The 21,664-nt window shown below is 44.5% G+C and overlaps 1 protein-coding gene across 1 annotated transcript in view; it reads left to right on the top strand.

The window, feature by feature from the left end:
* The first annotated feature begins 900 nt into the window (after positions 1–900).
* Positions 901–21,664, top strand: part of Osmr (oncostatin M receptor) — a 52,770-nt gene continuing 32,006 nt past the window's right edge. Inside the window, exons 1-3 of the mRNA XM_050138940.1 lie at positions 901–1,508; positions 13,811–13,895; positions 20,353–20,522. Of these exons, the coding sequence (XP_049994897.1) occupies positions 13,823–13,895; positions 20,353–20,522 (243 nt within the window). The 5' untranslated portion in view covers positions 901–1,508; positions 13,811–13,822. The remainder of the gene's footprint in view (positions 1,509–13,810; positions 13,896–20,352; positions 20,523–21,664) is intronic.

Here is a 21,664-nt window from a genome sequence, read left to right as displayed (position 1 = left end):
CAGTCCATTCCACGCATGCGCTTCCCTTATAAAAGTTCCTCAGCTGTGACTGTCAACTCTCAGCTCTTCCTGCGAAAGGAGATGCTGATACACTCACACACCGTTTGTATGCTTAGTGAAATAGATCAGAAAGCCTCTCCAGAGGGTGAGACTTGGCTCGAAGATATCCCTAAGGCTGTTCACGCGGCCACACTAATGGACTCTTTAAAGCTAACGAATGAAAGGTGTGGCAAAGGACCACGCATTTATTCACTAGGATTGATGTAGTTTTTCCTAATTGTCTTCAAATATTTACTGTGCACGCCAGTCTTCGGGGCACCATGGGGTATTAGGTATTGAGAGGACTGGAATTTTTTTCTTTAAAAAAAAAAAAAACGCTTCCCTGAAATGTCATTAGGAAAGAGGAAAAAGCATGCACAGACACGAAAGCAAAGGGTTTTTTTTTTTTTTTGCAATAACTACTTTTTCTGACATTGTTTTAAGGTGTCCCACTAACTCAATTTCAGATTCTAAGACCTCATTCGTCGTCCACACGTCCTGATGTATCACAATTCCCCCTCAGTTCTCTTTCTTTAGTGACTTTTAGGTGGTTTCCAATGTGAACTGAACTTGTGTTAGCTGGCGGGGAGTAAGGTGTAACGTGCAGGTGGGCGGTTCTCCCAGCTTCTGGGCCTGGGCAGAAGGGAACGCGTTGCCACGCTTTATGCCAGTTCCTAAAGTCGGTTTGGCTAAGGGCATCCCGTCATAGAACCACAAAGAGAGGTCAAAAATGTCTTCCAAACGCCTGAGCAGTAAAGACCAGACTGCATTTTAAGAAGAGAACGCAAATCGGCTCTCCGTGGAGGAAGCTATCCGGTCTGAAGCGGCAGGAGGCGTGGTCAGACAGGGCGTTTCCAGGTTGTTCCGGAGAAACGCGCAGGATATATGGCTGTTCCAACAAGTTTGTCTTGCCCTCAAAGCCGAAAGTTAACACGATCATCAGTTTGACCCAAGAGTCTGTCCTTTGAAGCAACTTTCTGACAGAGCCCGCTGGGTTGGGTCTCCCAGACATCACAGGTGACTCCGTGCAGGAGGAGTACCTGGCCCAGGGCACAGGGTCCTGGCTCCTCCCCTGTCCTTAACAGAGTAGCGGGATGCTACTCTCTGGGCACAGCTTTTCCTTTCCAGGCCTCTCCCACTTCCCTTCCCACCGGTCCCGCCCGCCCTGTCCCGGGAACAGCGCCCTGTTGCAGGGTCCCAATCGGTCCCCCCTGGGACCAGAAGGCAAATTCCTGCGGGTCCCAGGAGTGCCAAAAGTGCTCAGCGAGACGGGAAATTGCAACAGTGCTGGCCCCTCGGGCCCCCCCTCCCCGAAGTAGCCTTCCCGTAACTCCCGCCCCTGGACTCCTGCCCCGCAGCTGATTCATAGCCGGGGCGCGGGGCCGCCTCCACACGCCGGGACAGACGTCCGCACCCGCGCCCCTGCCAGGCCGAAGAGCGGCCGGGCTCCGGAGCAGCTAGCCAGACTGGTGAGTACCGGAGCCCCGCACCCTCGCGGACCGTGCGCCGCCTCCTTCCGCTTCCCCGATGGGAGAGCTCCGCGCTTCGGCGCTCCGCAGACTCCTGGCTCTGCTCCGTCCTGCGTTGGTTTCCCCAACTCTCAAGCCACAAGAGGTGTGCCAGACAAGTGCCGCCTACCTAGTGGGTAACTCTAAAAGACCAGATCTTCTCGTACTGCCAGTAGCTGGGGTATCTCGGAGTTCAGGCCTGCTTTGAGGCTCGCCATTCTTTGAGTTCTCTTCAGTGGTTTGGGAAATGTTGACAGAGTTAGGATTTCCACTTGGGTCACATTGGCTCCTCTCTCAAAATAGCCTGTGGGAGTTGATGACTGCCCCATCCTCTTGCATCCAACCCTTAACTCCTACACAGCCCTGGTATTTCCTCTGGGAATGAGTGCTTCCCTTTCCACGTAGAGAAGAGCACCCGGCTGAGATAGCGTGGGGGCAGCGCTTTTGCACAGGTGGAGAGAGCAGCGGGTACCTCTTCTCAAGCTGCCCGGATGAAGTGGTGCCCTTCACAGTCAACGATGCCCAGCGATACGCCCGGGTCGGTGTCCCTGAGGTAGCAGTGGGTGCCGAAATCAGAACCTGAGAACAGCGATTCCCTTTATCAGTTCTGCACTGGTCGCTGGATGCTTCCACCTGTCCTGCCTGGCAAGTGAGTGACCAGAGAGGCACAGGGACAGGGATTGCTTTCAGACACCGTTAAAAGAAGAACCTAGGTGCAGGCTAAAGCACTCTGCTGGAAAAAAAAAAAAAAAAAAAAAAAAAAAAAAAAAAAAAAAAAGCCGAGCCTGGGGGGTGGGGTGCAGCAACAGGTCCAAACCCTGATGTAAATAGACCTGGATCTAGGCCAGGTTACTTTTTATGGCTTAGTTTCACTTTTCTTGTTTACATCATACTAATGCTTCCTGCTACTTTTGACCGAGAACTGTGTACTTTATTTTATCAATGAGATGGAGTGACTGGATGATGGGCCAGTAGTTAAGTGACAGAGACATGTCACATCGGAGTCTCACAGCCCCTCTGCTGCACTTCCAATTCTAGGGGTTTTTGGAGTGGATCTGGAGGTGATCAGAGCCATCCTGTTTTCATCCCCCCACCCACTGTCTGCCTCTTCCCATCCCCAGTGCACAGAAGGGCCATGGATGCTGAGGTTTTGTATGCCTTTGTCATGAGAAAAGAACCGAGTCGGGAACATGGCTGTGGTTCTGAGTGACTGGGGACACTCACTGCCTTTGACAAGAGAAAGGTTTGTGGGACCTGGGCTGGGTCTTGCTGACTCTGGAAGGAAATCACAGTGTGCCTTCTCCAGCTCATTTATGGGAACAGTAGGTTTTGGCCCTCTTCTCTGGACAGGAAACCTTTTTTTGGGGGGGGGGGAAGCAAAACAAACAGAACACCGTGTGAGTCGGAAATAAGGCGCACAGTTTATCAGAATCTTTTGAGAGCAAACCCCTTCCCTGAAACACACGTCCTTGTCCCTACTTGAGGTTTTCCTTCCTAGTGGCTGACCCCAGTTTCACAGTTCCATCCCCACCCCCATTCTATGATCCTGACTCCCCAGGTTTTACTGACTTCACCTTACATTTGGTAGGTGTAGTTTTGAAGTCACACAAACAGCAACCAACTGCTGTTATCCTAGCCTACTGTATAACTCAGCTTAGCTTTGAACTCACAACTCTCCTGTCCTCCTGACTGCTGGGATTTCAGGCACGCACCATCATTCAAGATGAAATTTGGGTTTTCACCATGCAAATCAGTTCCCCTTCCTACAGGGTCCATCCCTGGACTGGGTTCTTTCCATTAGTTTTTTTTTTTTTTGGGGGGGGGCCTTTCATGTCAATACTAGGTCATTAAGTACTGGAGTTTAAATAGTAGGTGTTTAGATTTACTTTGCCTGTAAAGTTTCTAACTTATCTAATGAAGTTCCATCAGTTTTTTCCAGAGTTCACAGTTACTAGCAATGATTTTTTTCCTCATTGTCCATTTTAATATGAACCACAGAAGAGGCAAGGCCAGACGGGAAGGGGTTGAACTTTAGTAACTCACTCACCTGGTTTCAAATACTGACTTTACAGCCAGTTAGTTGTGTCACAAGGCAAGCTACCTTCAACCTATTTCACCCTTAGTGTTCTCATTTGCCTCCAGGGATAGTAATAGACTCTTCCATGAGGCTTTTGGGAAATTCAGCCTTTGTTATAAGCCATGTAGCAAAGCACCAGAAAGGGAATTGCCTTCCAATACACACTGCCTGTGATTATTTTCACATTCCACTGTATATCCTACTTTGGGCTGTTATAAAAGCTTTACTGAGAGTGGAAACTAACCAGTGCTTGCCTTTATTTGCTGATAGTTCTAGACAGATGTTTCTTTCCCACCTGCTAGTTCCTAAATAACCACATGGAAACTTACTAATTATAAATGCTTGGTCAATAGCTCAGGCTTATTACTAGCTAACTCTTACAACTTAAATTAACCCATTTGTATTGATATGCATTTGTCACATGGTGTTTCCTCTTTTTCATCTTGCACCTTCTGTTTCCTCTCTGTGTCTGGCTGGCGATTCCTCTGACTCCACCCTTCTTTCTTCCCAGTGTCCTTAGTTTGGTTTTCCTGCCTAACCTTATCCTGTCCAGCTATTGGCTACTCATCTTTATTAAACCAATAACAGCATATTTTACAGAGGTTTTTCATTACTTATTTATTTTCTTTTTCTTTTTTTTAATTAGACTTTTTAAAAAAAAATAATCCAATCCAAATTCCCACTCCCTCCCCTCCTCCCATTCCCTCCACACATCCTCCCACCCCATCCCTCTCTAGTCCTAAGAGAGGGTAAGACATTTTGCTTTGTGGAAAGTCCAAGCCCTCCCCTACTACAGCTAGGCTGAGCAAGGTACACACCCAAAGAGAATAGGATACCAAAAAGCCAGTACATGAAGTAGGGATAAATCCTGGTGCCACTGCCAGTGGCCCCTCAGTCTGCCCCAGCCATACAACAATCAACCTCATTCAGAGGGACTAGTCTGGTCCTATGCTTGTTCCTTCCCAGTCCAGCTGGGGTTGGTGTACAGAAGGATTATTCCACAGATAGTATTCTAGGGAACACAAATATGTAATGTAACTGTAATACTGCTCCTCAGACATCCTTCTGCTGCTCAATCACCTGAAGATGTGGCTTTTCTGTGCAGATTTTTCTATTAAGTCTAAATTTTGGCCAGGATTTTTCACTCCTACAAGAAGTAGCTTGGTTTCCATGGTTTCCAACAAGCTATCAGCTGGTGTCAGTCCTTAGTCCATACTTTCAAGTATACAGTCTTTCAATGCGCTTTTAAATTACATTGCAAGTGATCATACTTTCTACTTGTATGTGATTGGCATGATGTATAAGTTGTTTTCTTTGGCTGTTACATGGTAGGTGCTGAGGACATAGCTCGGTCATTAAGCATTTACTGAGAAAGAATAAGGACCCGAGTTTGATCCTCAATACCCATGTAATGTAAAACAAACAAAGAAAAAATCCAGTCATGGTAGCAAAGGCTTCTAATTGCAGTGCTGGGGGAAATAGAAACTGGCAGATTCCCCAGGGCTCACTGGCCAGCTGTCCTAGCCTAAACCATTTAAACTCTGGTTCTAATGAGAGACCCTATCTCAAAATATAAAATGGACAGTTCCCAAGGAATGACAACCAAGGCTGGCCTCCACACACATGTGCAAATACATTCTCATAGGTAACCCTGAAAACATACACACAATTACATGCCAGCTAACTAAACTAAAATGGTTTAGATTAATTTAATTTCACACATATAAATCCAGCATCTCTTCGTCAGAAGGTTGGCAATATGCGTTTCTACTCAGGACACTGGCTACCTTTTGCATTGGGAATGCATTATTTTAGTATCTGCATCCAAGGATTAAGAGCTCACAAATTTTTTTTTTCTTTTTCGAGACAGGGTTTCTCTGTGGCTTTGGAGCCTGTCCTGGAACTAGCTCTGTAGACCAGGCTGGTCTCGAACTCACAGAGATCCGCCTGCCTCTGCCTCCCGAGTGCTGGGATTAAAGGCGTGCACCACCACTGCCCGGCCAGAGCTCACAAATATTAAACATAACAACTAACACCCTCCTAGGCTTATCCAGGTTATAAAATTTGCTAACCTCTTTCAGATCTTCTCAGTTGCCATGGACTAGAATAGAATCAGAAAACAAAGTCAACCAATCGATTCTCCTGGAGTATATAGTGCAAATGTAAAAATAATAGAATTCTCGCTGCTTTTGCAAGTATAAACACACGTGTGCACATCCGTATATACACATACACACACCTTAAAGAATGCGTTATGTTACAGGACCATGTAATTTGAAAAAGATATTTGTAGTTTCTGTCATCCCACCTCCTTCCTTCCATCCAAGCTCTACATTTGTAAGTGGGGATAGGTAGGTGTTGCCCTTCAGGCCAGTTTGAATTCTTTAGTTAGAAGACCAAAAGATAGTAAAAAGTATACAGAGGTATTGTGGTGGCTTGAAAAAAATGGCCCTCAAAGGGACTGGCACTATCAGGAGATATTGCTTTGTTGGAGTAGGTGTGGCCTTGTTGGGGGAAGTGTATGACTGTGGGGGTGGGCTTTGAGGTCCTGTATATGCTCAGTGTCATAGACCACTTCTAGTTGCCTTCTAATCAAGATGTGGCCAGAACCATATCTGCCTACATGTCGCCATGCTTCTTGCCATGATGATAATGGACTGAGTCTCTGAAACTGTAAGTGAGCCACCTCAACTAAATGTTTCCCTTTATAAGAGTTGCCTTACTCATGGTGTCTCTTCATAGCAATAAAAACCCTAACTAAGATAGGTTCTTATGAGGGACAAAACAGAATGGAGAAGGACTATCAGACCAGTGCCTACCTGGCACCTGTGCAAAGTGGGGAGGAGGAAAGGTGGGGAAGACCTCTTTATGCCACCAAGCAGTTCTATAAATGGAAGTTTCTGCTCCACCCAGTCCTGCAGCCATTCCCAAAGAAACACATAGAGGCTTATATTAGTTATAATCTGTTCAGCTATTGCTCAGGCTTATTGCTAACTAGCTCTTACAACTTAAATTCACCCATAATTCTTATCTATGTTTAGCCATGTGGCTTGGAACCTTTTCTCTGTAAGGCATTCTCATCTTGTTTCCTCTGTGTCTGTCTTGGGACTGTGTTTCTCTGCCTCTCCTCTTCCCAAAATTCTCCTAGTCTGGTTGCCCTGCATCAACTTCCTGCCTGGATACTAACTGGTCAATCTGTATTTTATTAAACCAATAAAAGTGACAAATCTTTACAGAGCATGATCCCACAGCATTTCCCTTTTTTTCAAAACAAGACCCTAGATTTAATCTCCTTTATTTAGTTTTTTTTTCTGACCATTTATCCGTAACAACTTGTAACTAATACACTAAACAAAGAAAAACTTCCATAATCCATTTTTGGGGAATGTGGGCGTAATTTTCTAGGCTACTTCCTGCTGATTGAGTGTGCTAATAATTTTATGAGACCCAAAGAAAATTTAGGATTATAGTTAAGTCCTGACTGGAGTATTCTGTGAGGCTGGATCATCTCAGTCAGCAGTCTTGAAGCTGTTCTGGATGTAGAACTCAGAGGAAACTTCAACAGAGGTGCTCTGAAATGTTGAGTCATCTGGGCCACAGATCTCAGAAAACTTTTGCTAGACTTGGGGAAGACACCTGTGGAAGTTGCTTTTCAGGGTAGTTCATTGGAGGGAAAGGCTTAGTAAGCTTCGTCATTGGCCAGTGTTGGCTGTGTGGATGCTGTCAGTCACGGTGTCCACTTGTCAGGTCTGTTGGGAAGGAAGTCTGGGCAGCCCTGTGGCACAGCTGCTATGTTTGTCCTGCAGAGATGCTCTGTGCAAACACTATTCTGAAATTCACCTTTCCACTCGGTATTTTGTAACATTTTTTCATGTCAACACCTGTGTCTAGTTTATCCTCCTCAAATACCATATAGTTTCCCTTGGTGGAGGTGCAGAGTAATTAAAATTTCTGGCTCCTTTGAGGGGGTATTTGATGTATTTATATTATCTGTAGGATAACCCTAATAATAGAATTATAGATTGGTTTTGAATTAAAGAAAATGCATACTAAAATTTAATAGATACAGTCAAACACACTTCTGCAGGGTCATCCTCTTTGATTCTTAATGAGCGGTGATGTTTCTTTCCTTACCATTTAGTGGTACTGAGAGCATCTTTATTTCTGATAATTTGATGTTACACAGACATTTTCATATTCAGTGACTGCCTGGGTTTGTTTGCTGTGACGGTTCTGAGACAAGGTCTCAGTTCATAGTCTTGGCTGCTGTAGAGCTTGCTAGTTAGATCAGGCTGGCCTCACACTTGTGGTGCTCCTCCTGCCTCTGCCTCCCAGTGGCTGGTGAAATAGGCATCATTACTGTTTTAAACTGACTTCCATTGATCCGAGTAATCTTCCTCAATTTCTTTTTACTTTTTAGTATGTGGATTTTTTTTCTTTTTCTGAATTACATATTTCTATTTTTCAGTAGCTATTTTCCTTTTAATCTTACTTTTAGCAGATTTTTGCATACTGGGAACAATGACTCCTTGCCATATATTTTTGGTTGGTATTAATTTTTTCGATTTGGCTTGTTATGTTTTATTATTTGGTATTAATTCTTTAAAAATTACATAGTTGAGATAGCAGCTTTTATCTTTACTGCATTGGGGTTTCATTTTATGACTGCTAGATTGCATAAAAATTGCAGCACTGTTTTTATTAAGGTGCTTTTTTGTGGTTTGTATCTTGTATTTGTGACTATCTGGAATATATTTTGCTTGAAGGAGTAAAACAGTAACAATAACGATAAGATTTACTATATTTACTATGTGTGGTCACTATTAATCCTACTAACTCTCCTACCTATATACTAAGACAGGCTCTTCCATTCTCACAGAAGAGGTAGTCAAAGAGTTAGCGCTTGGTTATACAGCCACTAACTACCTGAGTCTCCTACCACAGTTCAGTACATGCTTGATGCCCTATGATGTCCAGGTTATTGCTCCAGTATCACTTAAAGGAACAGTATCTCTTCCCAAATGATTCGTACCACCTTTAGTATGTGTGAAATTTCTGCATCGCTTTGGATCAAGAACATTCTTTGCATTTGGTTTTATCATTTCTTGTGGATTTACCTACCAATCAGAGAGTAAGTTTTAGCTGAAGTGAAGGTCACACGTCCCCGAAATAATCTTGTACAGGAACTAGTTCAGCTCCTTATGTCAGGATTTGAGTTATGAACGTGATGGACACATGTTATCTGTTGGAGGGATGCAAAGTTAGGATGGAGAAGAAATGCTATCACCTTCAGGAGGCGTTTGTCCCGGAGCCTAAGGGAAGGGAACTGGAGGGAAACTGTGAGTCATCAGTCTTATACAGAAATAATGAGGACCCTTCAGAGGGGCTTGGCAATCCTACTGGCAGTGCCCTGGAAGAAGGAAACGATGGAGAACTGTCCCTAAATGCATGCCACTCTGCACGTCAGCACAGAGCTCTTGGAACTGGTTTCCAGTTTGTCCTCATTGAGGTTGAAAATGATTCTTGCCATGATTTCAATTTTTAGAAATTTGTTGAGACAAGTGGTCTACCATATAACCTCTTGGAGCCTGTTCAATTCTAAAAACAGAACTTTTTCTTTTTCAAACACACACACACACACACCATCCACCAACATCTTTAAATGGCATTTGAATATGATAGCCTTAGGTCACCCAGCCAGTTTGGAATAATTTGGCAACACACCCAGGTTAGGGGAAACAACCGACTGTTGGCTGTCGCAATGTCTCATGAGGATTCTCTGTGGTAGAGAAACTTCCCAGGAAGACATACTTTAGTCCTGACTGAGCCAGAAATTCTGGTAAGGGAAGGCCCACTAGGAGTTCCTTAGAAGTGCAGTTTATTACGCCTATAGCATTCACCCCGACGGACATTCAGAGGACCTTCGGGGAAAATAGGAGTTTTCAGGAAGATTTGAAGAGCAGGGAGGACATTCAAAGAACACAGTGAAGCCAGTAAGATTTTCACAGAGGGATGTTAGGTTGATCTACACTGAATGGGAGCCCAGAGACGGGGAAGATATGGAGAGACGGGAGTGGATGGATGAGTAGAGTGTAAATTACAAAAGAGATGGCAGCTTTCTCTCCACCCCTCCCCCACCCCGCCCAAACCCCAAGTGTGCCAAAGGTTACAAACTGGGCAAATGTGATGGCAGGAAAGAAGGCCTGAAAGGGAGTCAATTTGTGTTTTCATTAAAAATAAGTTGAAAGCAAAGAAGAGGAAGTAGGAGAAAAATGGTACCCATTTTTCTTCATTTCCCAGATGCTTTCTGGGTGGCAGGCATGTCCTGGGACTCTGGTGCACAGAGGGTCTTAGACTCAGATCTGCTCTCTCTAGTGGCACACATCTATTCAATGATGATAAAATGTGAGAAAGAACAGACTTGGAGAAGGACACGGGGCAAACAGACACACCCCTCTCTGCCTTCCTTCTCTTACTGGGAATCTGGAGCAGAACGCTGCTCACTGAGAGCCGCAGATTCTCAGAGTCTGGACACTGTGTGCCCTGAGCATTGGGAAATTTCTGCTCCTTAGGTAGGTACTGATCTACCGGCCCACTCACCCACTCACAGGCCTCATCCTTGAGAGTGCTGGAAAACCAAGTTACTCAGGGTTTTCATTTTTGTCTGTATGGTGCATGTGTGACCCGGGAAGATAGTGTAGGCTGTGGAGTATCCCAAGCTCTGGGCTTGAACTTGTCCTTTTTCTGTCTTTATTTACAATCACGTAGTCTCATGCACACCCGAAATTCTTCTACTGATGGGCAGGAATTCCATGTGTTCAGCTGGCTGCTTAGGTAGATCAAATAAGCATCTTAAATTTCTATCTGGGGCTGAGAGCTTTTTTGATAGAGACTCCCAATCCATCCAGCCCAGTCTTCTGCCTTGCTAAATGGTGATTCTTCAAAGCACTTGAGCCAAAATTCTTGATATTTCATTTGGTCACCACCCATGGTGCGTCAGCTCTGCCTCTGAAATCTCTGCTGACCCCACCACACCTTGCTACCTCCACCATTCAAACTCTGTCCTCAAGTTTTCATCCAGACTGTTGACTTTGGCTTCATGTCTTCTTCCACTTCCGCTTCCCCCTTTCTTTCTGCATCTCTGAACTCTGTGCCCTGCACATCAGCTCAGTATAGCTCTGTGAAATCTTTCCAGGGATTTTCCACGGCAGTTCAAGCTATGCAAATACAATGCCTACTCTTTCTCCTCTATGCTCCAAAAATGCTCAATCTCATCCCTGGGCTTTTTCCCACTCTTCCCCTCCCCTCAGCCACACCTGCCTCCCCTTGGTCCTTGAATCTTCTGGGTACTCTCCGTCTTCATGCTCCCATCAAGAAACAGTTGGCACTCTCAAGCTAGCCTAACTGGGGAAGGCTCTATTACCCTGCATGAGGCTGTGCTCCAGGGTTTGCAAGTAAGTGGTGTCCATTTCTCCACACACTGTTAGCCTCTGGCTGTCGGATGATTATTCCTGTGTGGTTTCTGAAGAAACGCTCCGCTGAGAGGTTGCAGCTGCCAACTCCCTTTCTGCCAGTTTTCAGGAACTTTATTGATTTTTCCAGGAGGATTCCAGGCAACAGTGAAGACTTACAGTCTTGCGGCCCGTGGTCCTCGGGTTGATGGTGGCCGTCCAGGGAAGGCACTGCAAACTATGCAGGGGTCCTCTATGTCTGCAGAGAGGGCATTCTAAGGTCCCCAGAAGACAGCCCTAAGCAGTGGGGACCCACACTCTGTACGTGCTGTTGTTTTCTTGTGTTGTGCACGATTGTACAGTAAGATACTCGCAGCCCCAGCGACAGAGCAAGCGTAACAACAGACTGAAGTAGAAGCCAACTGAAGCTCAATAGCTCAGTGGGCAGGAGCCCTGGCTGCCAAGCCTAAAAACCTGAGCTTGATCTGGGAGTCTGCATGGTGGAGCCACAGTGTGAGCATGTATGCACACACACACACACACACACAGACACGCATACATACACACACACAACACAGCACATAGTCACTAAATAAATACTTGTAAAAATATGTAAACTTTCTAATTATTTCTGGAACTTTCCCAGTTGTATTGTCAGACAGTGGCTGGCTGAGGAAAGCCAAAGGATGGTGATATGGCAGAAAGGGAGATTACAATAGCCAATGAACTCAGGTGAGGGCAGTGACCTCTGGGTCACAATCGCTACCTGTCTGGTGTGTATGAGACAGGGGGCCTCAGGTACGACAAGCCATCAGAAGCCCTGCTCTTGCTCTCTCTCAGGCTTCTCAGTCCAACAGGTATGAGAGAGCAGAGGGTGGGAGCTGCTGACACCCTGCTGGGATTCCGACACCGTGGCCTTCTGTGGATGCTGTGTCTTCCATTAGCATTACCTGGTGACCTTTACCCCCTGATTTCTATCTACCATTACTTCTGGTTTTCTCTGGGCATTTCTCTGCCCATGATTTTAACGTCTTGAGGTAACGTCATGTGTTTAGAAACATTTTTAATAGCCCAGTCATAGAGAAACCATTTGGTGTGCACATCAGCTCCAGAGCCTTCTTCTTTCAGACTGTGGCATGAGATTTCCTTCCCACCATGGCCCCTTTGTATCCCAAAAGTTAGTGGGAGTAGACAGTGGCAAGTTCCTGGACCCAGGCTGAAATCACTTTCAACAGAATGGCAGACACTTCCTAATTAATGGGTCTCTTCCTATGCTCTCTTGGTGCGTACAGACACACACACACACACACACACACACACACACACTCACGCACACATGGCTTCTCCTTGAATTAGTTCTCCCCTGGCTCTGGCGTTCAGACTACGCAATTGTAAGTAGAGATCAGGTGTGAACGGACTGTTGTTTTGCCAAGAGTAGAAAACAGGGCAGAAAGGCTGCCTACGACTTCAGTGCACATGCGTGGTTGACCACAGGCACGGTGGCCACCGTAGAGCCATTTGCTTTAGCCACCTCTTGTCTGTGTGGCGGCTCCTTACCTGTAAGACCCTGTTTGAAAATGAATGGAGACGGTGGCAGTGGGAACTCATAAGCAGACTCCCAGAATCTCTAGCTCTGGGTGAGCTCTGGGCAACAGGACAAGGGCAGAAACAGGCTTTCTATGAACCGTTCTACGTCTCCCTGCTGACTCAGAGTCCTAAAGAGAAAAGTGAGGATTAATGCTTCCCCTGACTAATGGGTTTGCTATTAAATTAGGAAGGAATTGGTCTTTTTGAGGTCATCTAGCCTTCCTCTCTCTCTGCCCTCAGATTGTCCTCCGTTCAAATCATCTTATGAATCAGTGGAACTCGTTTGGCCGGCTGCAATTTGCAATTCTTTTCAGAGGCAAAATACAAAAAAAAAAAAATTAAAAAGAAAAAAAAACCCCACCAGAACTGAAACAAAGAAGAAATAGTATTGAACAACGAGAATAACCATCACCTAGAGTATACTAACTTTTCCCAGGTTGAATTTCAGTGAGAGGAAAGGAGAAGTGTAAAGATGGCTTGGGGGGTGAATTCAGTTTTTTTTTTTTAATTTATTGGTTAACATTTTTAATAAATTGCTTATTTTACTTTTTGTGTAGTTATTTTTGCCTGCACATATACCTGTGTACCATAAGTGTCCGCAGAGGTCAGAACAGGGTGTTGGACCCCTGGAACTGGAGTTACAGATGGTTTTAAGCTACCGAGTGTGGATGATAGAAACGAAACCCAGGCCATCTGCAAGGGCAGTAAGGGCTCCCAACCTCTGAGGCATTTCTCTAGCCCCTCACACGAGCCCTTTTGAGATTATATTTGTTCTTTTCAGTCAGCGTTTGTTTTGTTTAGTTTTTTTCATTTTTCACTTGGTTTTCTGCCTTGCTGGCTTTGCTTGGATGAGTCAAACAAACTGGCTGATCACTGAGCGCTTGCCACCATGCCTCAGAAACCCACCACAGAGGAAGTCTTCAAGGCTCACACAGGTCTCTATCAGCTGTGCCTCACTTATGACCTGAGGAGCATTTCGTGAGACAGGGAATGTGAATTCTTGCTCCAAAGGCAGAGGACATGGGTCCAAGGGGAGAAAAAGGAGAGATTTCAGTCCCATCCCCAATCACAGCTGGCACGAGAAACGAACTAGGAGTTAAAGATTAAAAAAAAATAAAATTCCCTTTCTTGTAATTTATCTTTTTCAGACAGTCAGACCAATGGCTTTCTCTGCGGTCCTTCATCCAGTCTTCCTCTTGGCGGTGCTGCCCCTGAGAGCATCCCTAACTGAAGGTAAGAAGTTGAAACAGAAGTAAAGAACATATAAGGATGAACCAACTGGTGCTTTGGAGAAAAGTGAAGCCATTTCTTTTCTCTCGGAGTTGGTGATTAGCTCACATGAGATGTGTTAAATCTCTGGAAGCCACAGTTGCCTTGGACATGGCCTCCCTCATTCTGAGGGCACCACTAGTAAGTCCACTACTTCGCCTTGGTTTCCTGCTCCGTGCTCTGCTCATTGGGGTGGTTGTCAGTGGATCTGAGATCACGGAGCTTCGGGATTGCTCTGTTTCATAGAGACCGTTGCCAGGGGGTTTCTTTCCAAGCCCTGCTGGGCAAGATGGAACAGCCCAGACTAGTTCTCATGGCTGGGATAGAACAAGTTCCCATGCCCCTTAGTCACACTTGCCGAGAGCTGTTAGGCTTATAAAATATGACTAAAAAGCAATCATAGCCTGGCAGGCAGTAGGAACTCTCTCAAGTATGTAATATTGGAAGTGCTGAAATCTGCTTTCTGCCAGAGAAATAGTGTTTGTCAATTAGCTCTCCCCAGAAGACCGCAATTTAGAGTAAGTCAACTCCGTAAATGCGCAGGCGTGTGAATATTTTATCAAATGTGTGTGGATACTTTATTACCTTGAACTCACTTAAACATAGATCCTTAGACTTGAGAAAGTTTCTATTGGCCCATAAATTTCCCCTGCATTTGTCCATATTGTATAAAACCTTACATTTTTTCTTCCTGTATTATTCTTTGCTGTATTTGCTTTTTAACAAAGAGCGCAGATATAATTCCGTGCATGGAAAAATGACATTTGCAAAGAATATGCATAGCATTCTTCATTTATCCTTAGAACTGCAAGAAAAGAAAAGGGGATATTTCAGTTCTGCCGACAGGCGCAAGTTCTGCCTCTCGTCGTTTAGACCCAGGTTTGGTGTCAGCCTGTGGGAATATGCTATTTCTCCTGGCGTCTCACACAGCAGCTAGTGGAGCTCTTCCATATAAGCTGAGCTGCCAGGTGACGGGACTCTCTCACTGGTGGCGTGTATAGCTCCCTTAGTCTGTCTCGCTCCTGGGGTCAAGCACACTGTAACTGATTAGGGAGGCTGAGCACGGAGAATGTCCAGGCTCAGGTCAGAGTCCCTGGTTCGGAGACAGCCTAACACACCACATCCTCATGGTGAGGCACCCCCCACCTTCAGCGTTCGCAACGCTTTTGCCACAGTTTGTTCCCCCTAGCAGAGTCTCACGATGTGACCCGACTGTACATGGCGTGTCTTCTGCATGTGACATGTATTGTTCTCACGTCAGCCTTTGCGGCTCCGTTTCTATTGTTTAGATCAAATGTGTTTCCCTAATTTCCTTGCAACCTGATTTCCATTTCTGCCTCCAACTTTCTTTACAAAACAGGTAGGTCTTTGTCTTCATCAGAGCTGTGGGGATTTTTTTTTCCAGTGTCTACTGCCCACTACACCTCCACTCACACTAGTGAGGGCACCACTCAATCAACTAACTAGGCTCAGGTCAGAGACTGCATTTCAAACAGCCTGAACCAACTTCTTCCAAGCAATAGGGCATAGGCAAGACCCTTCAGTTAGCTCCCACCATGTTTCTATCAGCCAGAGGAGTCGACCACAGCATTCTGATGTGTTCTTCTCTCTTTGGGGTTATACATAAGAAAAATTGTAAATATGTGGAGATTTTTAATTTTTTTGCATTTATTGAGGAGTACATGTGTGTCTGTGCGTGTGCATGCATGCACATGTGCACACGCATATAGGAGTTATTTGCATATGCATGTCACAATACATGTGTGGAGGACAGAAGACCGATTGTGTGACTCTGTCTCTCCCTCCACCATGTGGGTTCCAGGGATAGAACTCAGGATATCAGGCTTGGCCGCAAGCTCCTTTTCTCATAGAGCCATTTGCTCTCCTCCAATATACGCTGTAAAAAAGGTTAAATCATGTTGTACAGAGAAAAGCACAAATGCACACATGCATATATACAAACGGAGAAAAATCTGTCTCCGGGGGATTTTTTTTTTTTTTAATTTAAGCCATTAAGTAGGATGAATGTTTCCTTCTGATATTAGATGTTTCTGGAATCATGTTGTTTTAAGAACTATTACGTGATAGCTCTTTCTGGGAATTAACCACACAGTATTTCCTCCAGAAGTGTTAGGGCTGGTCAGAGAAACCATCGGGAAAATGGGACTGTGTTTGTGACTAAGCCCAGAATGGAGTCTCCAATGGTCTCCTGAGCCACACTTCCATGTCATGACATGGGAGTGGGCCTGGGAGCCAAAATCCCTGGGTCTGGTTTGGTTTGAGTCTCAGCACAGGCATCCACCTCCACTTTTAACCTCAGCTAGCTTCTGTGAAATGTCAGCGAGAATGGATTTATTAATCTCCACGGTCCCTTTGACCTGCCTGGCTTCACCTCGGAGTTTTAGTTCCTCTTCCCCCACATTACTTCTCACTGATGTTACTCAAGGACCTGAGTTGTTCCACATTTGCTGATAATGTAGGCTAATTTCCGGAGCTTCCCCTTTGTTGAAACAACATGAGAGATCTGGGTAGAGCTTCCAGAAATAAGGTGAGACAGGAGCTGACTCATTCAGGTGTCGATCAAATGTAGAATGTCTATACTCACCGTGTGTTGCTAATCTTGATTTCCCTGAGCTAAGTAAGACTTCGTCACACTCCTGTTTCAGCCACAGCCCTCAGAAGAAAAGCAGCCTATGACAACCTGCTGCCATCAGGGGTGAGAAAGCCATGGGTTAGGCAGACAGAGAGAGAACATGGGAATTATTTACTTTCAAGTCCCCATGACAAAACACTTGAAAAAGACAGCTGAAGGAAGGGTGAGACACAGCTCACCGAAGTGGGGGAGGAGTAGAGGCAAGACTGTGATGCATTGTATTGGTAGCCCTGGGAGGCAGCCTTCTAAAACCAGGTGTGATTTCCCCGCCTTTGAGTGGGCCTTAGCTCTGATCAGACAGCTCCGGACTTCCACTAGCATGTTAGTTTGGCCCTACTTCTTAATAGTCTACCACCTTTGGCCATCCCTACACTAGAACCATATTTGTGAGAATCTCTGTTGGATACTCAAACCATACACAAACCATAGTGTAGTTGGAGGAGGGCCACTTGTTGGTTCCCAGCCACTGGTTAGCTGAGACCTGAAATAATCACACAGAAACTGTATTATTTAAATCACTGCTTGGCCCATTAGCTCTAGCTTCTTATTGGCTAACTCTTACATCTTAATTTATTCAATTTCTAGTAATCTGTGTATCGCCACGTGGTTGTGGCTTGCCATCTAAAGTTCCCAGCTTCTGTTTCAGGTCGCGGATCCATAGCTTCTCTCTGACTCTGTCCTTCTTTCTCCCAGCATTCAGCCTAGCTTTCCTTGCCTACCTAAGTTCTGCCTTGCTATAGGCAGTTTCTTTATTCATTAATGGTAACCACAGCACACAGAGGGGACTCCCACATCACAGTGTGGAATAATTTAAATCAAAACACATGATTTAAGTTTGACAATTTAGTGACAATGGAGTTGACAGGATTCTAGAAGCTCAGCTTTTTATTGTTTCTTTATCATTATCATGTATCATGGAAAATTTTTATTGAGTTAACAGTCACATAACATAAAACTAAATTAATAAATTAAAATTAATTAATTGATAAAATGGTTACAGTGAGTCAATCATCAGTGACATTTAATATTTCATAATATTACTGTAACTATCCTGGTGGGAGTGAAGATATTTTAAATTTGTGCCCCTCCCTTATTCTCTCAGATTATTTATCATCCAAGGAATTGGAATTTCCCTGGGAGTCAGAGGGCAGAAGAAAGCAAAGGCTGAAGCCCAGTGTCTTCCAGAGGAGGTGCCTTTTCCCAAGAAGAGGTTTCCCAACCCCCTTGCAGGAGAGACTGGTGTACCAGGATTCTTTTTTTGGGTCAACAACCAGCTCCCAAGTCATGACACAGAGACTTAGTTATGAATGCTTGGCCTAGCTTAGGCTCGTTTCTGACTAGCTTTTTTTTTTTTCTTTAACTTAAATTAACCTGTTTCCCTTTATCTACCTTTTGCCTCGGGACTTTCCACCTTTCTTCCTTCCTCCCTTCCTCCCTTCCTCCCTTCCTTCCTTCCTTCCTTCCTTCCTTCCTTCCTTCCTTCCTTTCTTTCTATTTTACTTTCACTGCTTCTCACATCAGACTGGCTCCCAGTTGCCTGGCTTCTTGCCCTGGGCATACCCCTCTCTTTCTCCCTCGTTCTCTTCTCCTCCTTCTTGTTCTTCTCTTGAGCCAAGATTCCTCCTCCTGTTTATTCCCTCTGCCTTCCAGTGCTGCCTATGCCTCTCCTGCCTAGCTACTGGCCATTCAGCTTCTTATTAGACCAATCGGGTGCCTTAGGCAGGCAAGGTGAAACAGATGCAGCACATCTTTACGTAGTTAAAGTAATAGTCCTCAACGGGCAAGCTGCAGTGATGGACAGGACCACACTTTGACTGGGGTTGCTTAATGATGACAATGCACGGTCCTGCCTTCTATTTAAACCTGTACTTCCCCTTCAAGGAAGACTTAGAGAGTCGCTGGGTTTCTTTGTTTCTCTTCCCAATGCAGACACACTAAATAAAACTGTTTTCTTTGTTGTATATTGTTATTCATTTATTTGGTTGGCCTATTGGGGGGATGAATGGTGGAGCCTTGCTTCTTAATACTGCTAGGGACCAGAAACACAGCCTCTGGATACTAGAAACATTGATATCGATTATATTATAGTTCCTGATTCTTTGATCCCCAATGCTGGCAACTACCAGTCCACTTACTATTTCTATGGATTTACCTAGTCTGGATGTTTCACATAAGTGAAACCCTTTGTGGAAGGGAGAGACTGCAGGGGAACTGAACTGGGGGTTTTATTTGTAGAATGATTAATAAAAACTGAGAGACAGAAATTGGAGTTCAACTTAAAGGTCAGAAAAGCCAAACAGCCAGCCACTGGCTCTTATCTCTACCTCAGTCTGAAATAGCGATGCTGCCTCCAGGAATTTCTGAGTGAGACTGTGTGTGAGAGTGGTCTCCTCCCATTTTTATATTCCTCTCTGGTTCTGGGATTAAAGGCGTGCACCACTACCACCTGGTCTCTACGGCAAGCTAGTGTGGCTACTGGGATTAAAGGCCTGTGTTATTGCTGCCTGGTCTTCAAGGCTAGCCAGGGTGGCTTTTTATTTTTTTGATCCTCAAGTAAGTTTTATTTATTAAGATACAAATGAAATATCACTACACCTATCCATGCTAAGCGTGTGTTTAGTTGCCAAACCGCTCCTCCCTTAGAAGCTTTCTTGCCTTTTAAATGAAATACAAGAAGCTTTCAGGTCACCAGTTTCTAAAAAACTAGGGAAATGAAGGCCAAGAAGCAGATGTCTCTTATACATGGGTCAGCGGACACCAGCTGGTTTTATGAAGGGAGCCTTTATTGTTTCAAAACCCTTGTAACAACCCCAGTTTATTTCAGATCCCCTCGGTCCAACAGTTGAAACAGTTGAATCAGCAACAAATAATTCCTTTCAATTCTCTATGGTGTTTCCCTCTCTTAAGTGAAAGTCAACAATTTATTCTCTGGAACTGACAGTAACCCAAGCAGATCTAGGCCCACAGTCTCTCTTGTCACAGAGTGTATTGCAGTTGATGTCTCTGTGTACAAGCTATGCCTATGGTTCTATGTAAGGTTTAACAACAGTCAGGGAAGAGACTGGGTCCTTCCAGGGGCCAATGATGTGCAGGAATCTGTCCGTGTTTGAATTTCTGTTCCTTTGCGGAGTCATTCCACTGCTCCAAGCTCACAATCACGACTGTTTCCATGATTGTGTTGTGTCTCTCCAATTAGGCTCTTTCTCTGCTTGGGGAATCTTGTCACCAGTGTTTTGTTTATTATTAAGTGCCTATAATCATTGCTGTCTCATCCAAAGAGTTCAGCGAACCCTTGCTGGAGATATTGAAGCTCAGCACACTGAAATACATGGAACCATGTCTATATATGCTTCCACTCTGGAACCTTCTAATAAGCCATGGAACTCAAAGTTTCCAAAAACTGATCTTTAGTATTAAATCAGAATATGAGATATTTTTTTAAAAAAAAAATCGTATTGTCTCCATTATGAATTCAAATCAGTTAGATTACTCAGGAAAGACACGTTTGTCTAGTTGTTTACCAGCTCGGTAATATGCTGTGCATTGCTGAGCAAGTTTTCTGCTTCTTTGGGGTCTTAATTTTTTCCTTTGCTGATGTAACTTCTAATACCTTCTCAGAGTCTCTCAGTACCTGATGCTAGAACGTATATGCAAACACACTGTCCAAAGCTCGCCGGGGAGCACATGGAACAGCGTCTCTTGGGTGTGTGTATCTATTCAATCGTACCCCCATTGAGGGTTATTTTATTTCTGTGTTTGGTCTTTCAGTGCTGGGTGAGCCTTTCCAGTTGACGCCTGAGATACTTAATGTAACTGTTGAGTCTAAACTTCAGCAAGTGAATTTACAGTGGACTGTCCCCAACCTTACTCATCAAGAATTAAACATGGTATTTCAAATAGAGATCAGTAGAATGAAAACATCCAACATCATCTGGGTGGTAAGCATTTTGATTTGTCTTTTATATCAAGAAATCTTATAATTCCACAACATTTCCTTCTCAATACAGGTTTCCTAAACAATTGCATCCTGTGTTTTTAGTTAAGACAGGTGGTTCTCAGCCTTCCTCATGCAGCAACCCTTTAATACAGTTCCTCATGTTTTGGTGAGCCCTAACAATAAATTCATTTTCATTGCAACTTCCTGACTGTAATTTTACTTCTGTTGTGATTTGTAATGCAAATACCTGTGTTTTCTGATGGTCTTAGGCGACACCAGTGGAAGGGTCATTTGACTCCAAGATTGAGAACCACTGAGTTAAAACAAAGTAATATGACCCATTGGGTTTGACGGATTAATTAAAGAAAATAGATTCTATCTGTTTTGCTGTTTGTCCCAAGATAGTCACTGGGTCTGTCCCTGCAAATACTGGGTCTGCATGTTGCCTGCAGATCAGTTATCTCACTCTCTCCTCTCTTCTCTGTGCACCCAGCATCACCAGGAAAGCTAGGTGGTCCGGAATAAGATATAATGACTTACTGAAACTTTTCTCACAGTGAGGATTATCAGGGTCCTTTTACTTACCCTGTACTGAGGGCACAGGGGAGCAAGTCCCAGCACTTACTGTCTGGCCAACACTGTAGATGTCCATGGACTGCATTGGACAATAACTTAGTGTCCTCTGTTTCCTGGAATGTGGGTTTGCTAATAGATAAATTAATTGATGAAATCCTTCTTGAGAGGTGGAGGCTGGAGGAACAGGAGTTCAAGATATCCTGTGCTCCAGAATAAGTTCAAGGCCAACTTGGACTCCATGAACCCTTGCATCAAACCAAATGAAAGAAAATCTTCAACTTTTTTCTGCTGTGAATTATTTGGGGGTAGATTTTCACTCATCTTGATTCAGGTAATGGATGTGTCTACTATGTCCAACACAGTCTCATCTAAGGGCACTTTGATAGGGGGCATTAGATACTGTTATGAGAAGTTTAAGGACAGTTTGCCAAGGCATCTTAGACATCTTCTGGAAGTAAAGGACACAAAAGACTGGGATGAGGACCCATCATCCCACCGAGGTCCCCTTTCTTTCAGGCAGCAAATGCCTGGCATTTAGAGATCAAGAATGTCTGTCCTTCCAGCTAA

This window comes from Alexandromys fortis, unplaced genomic scaffold (genome assembly GCF_014885135.2).
Source record: "Alexandromys fortis isolate MF-2015 unplaced genomic scaffold, M_Fortis_MF-2015_v1.1 scaffold_37, whole genome shotgun sequence".
NCBI lineage: Eukaryota > Metazoa > Chordata > Mammalia > Rodentia > Cricetidae > Alexandromys > Alexandromys fortis.
Note: the sequence above shows the minus strand (reverse complement) of the source record. Positions and strands in the feature narration are given on the sequence as shown.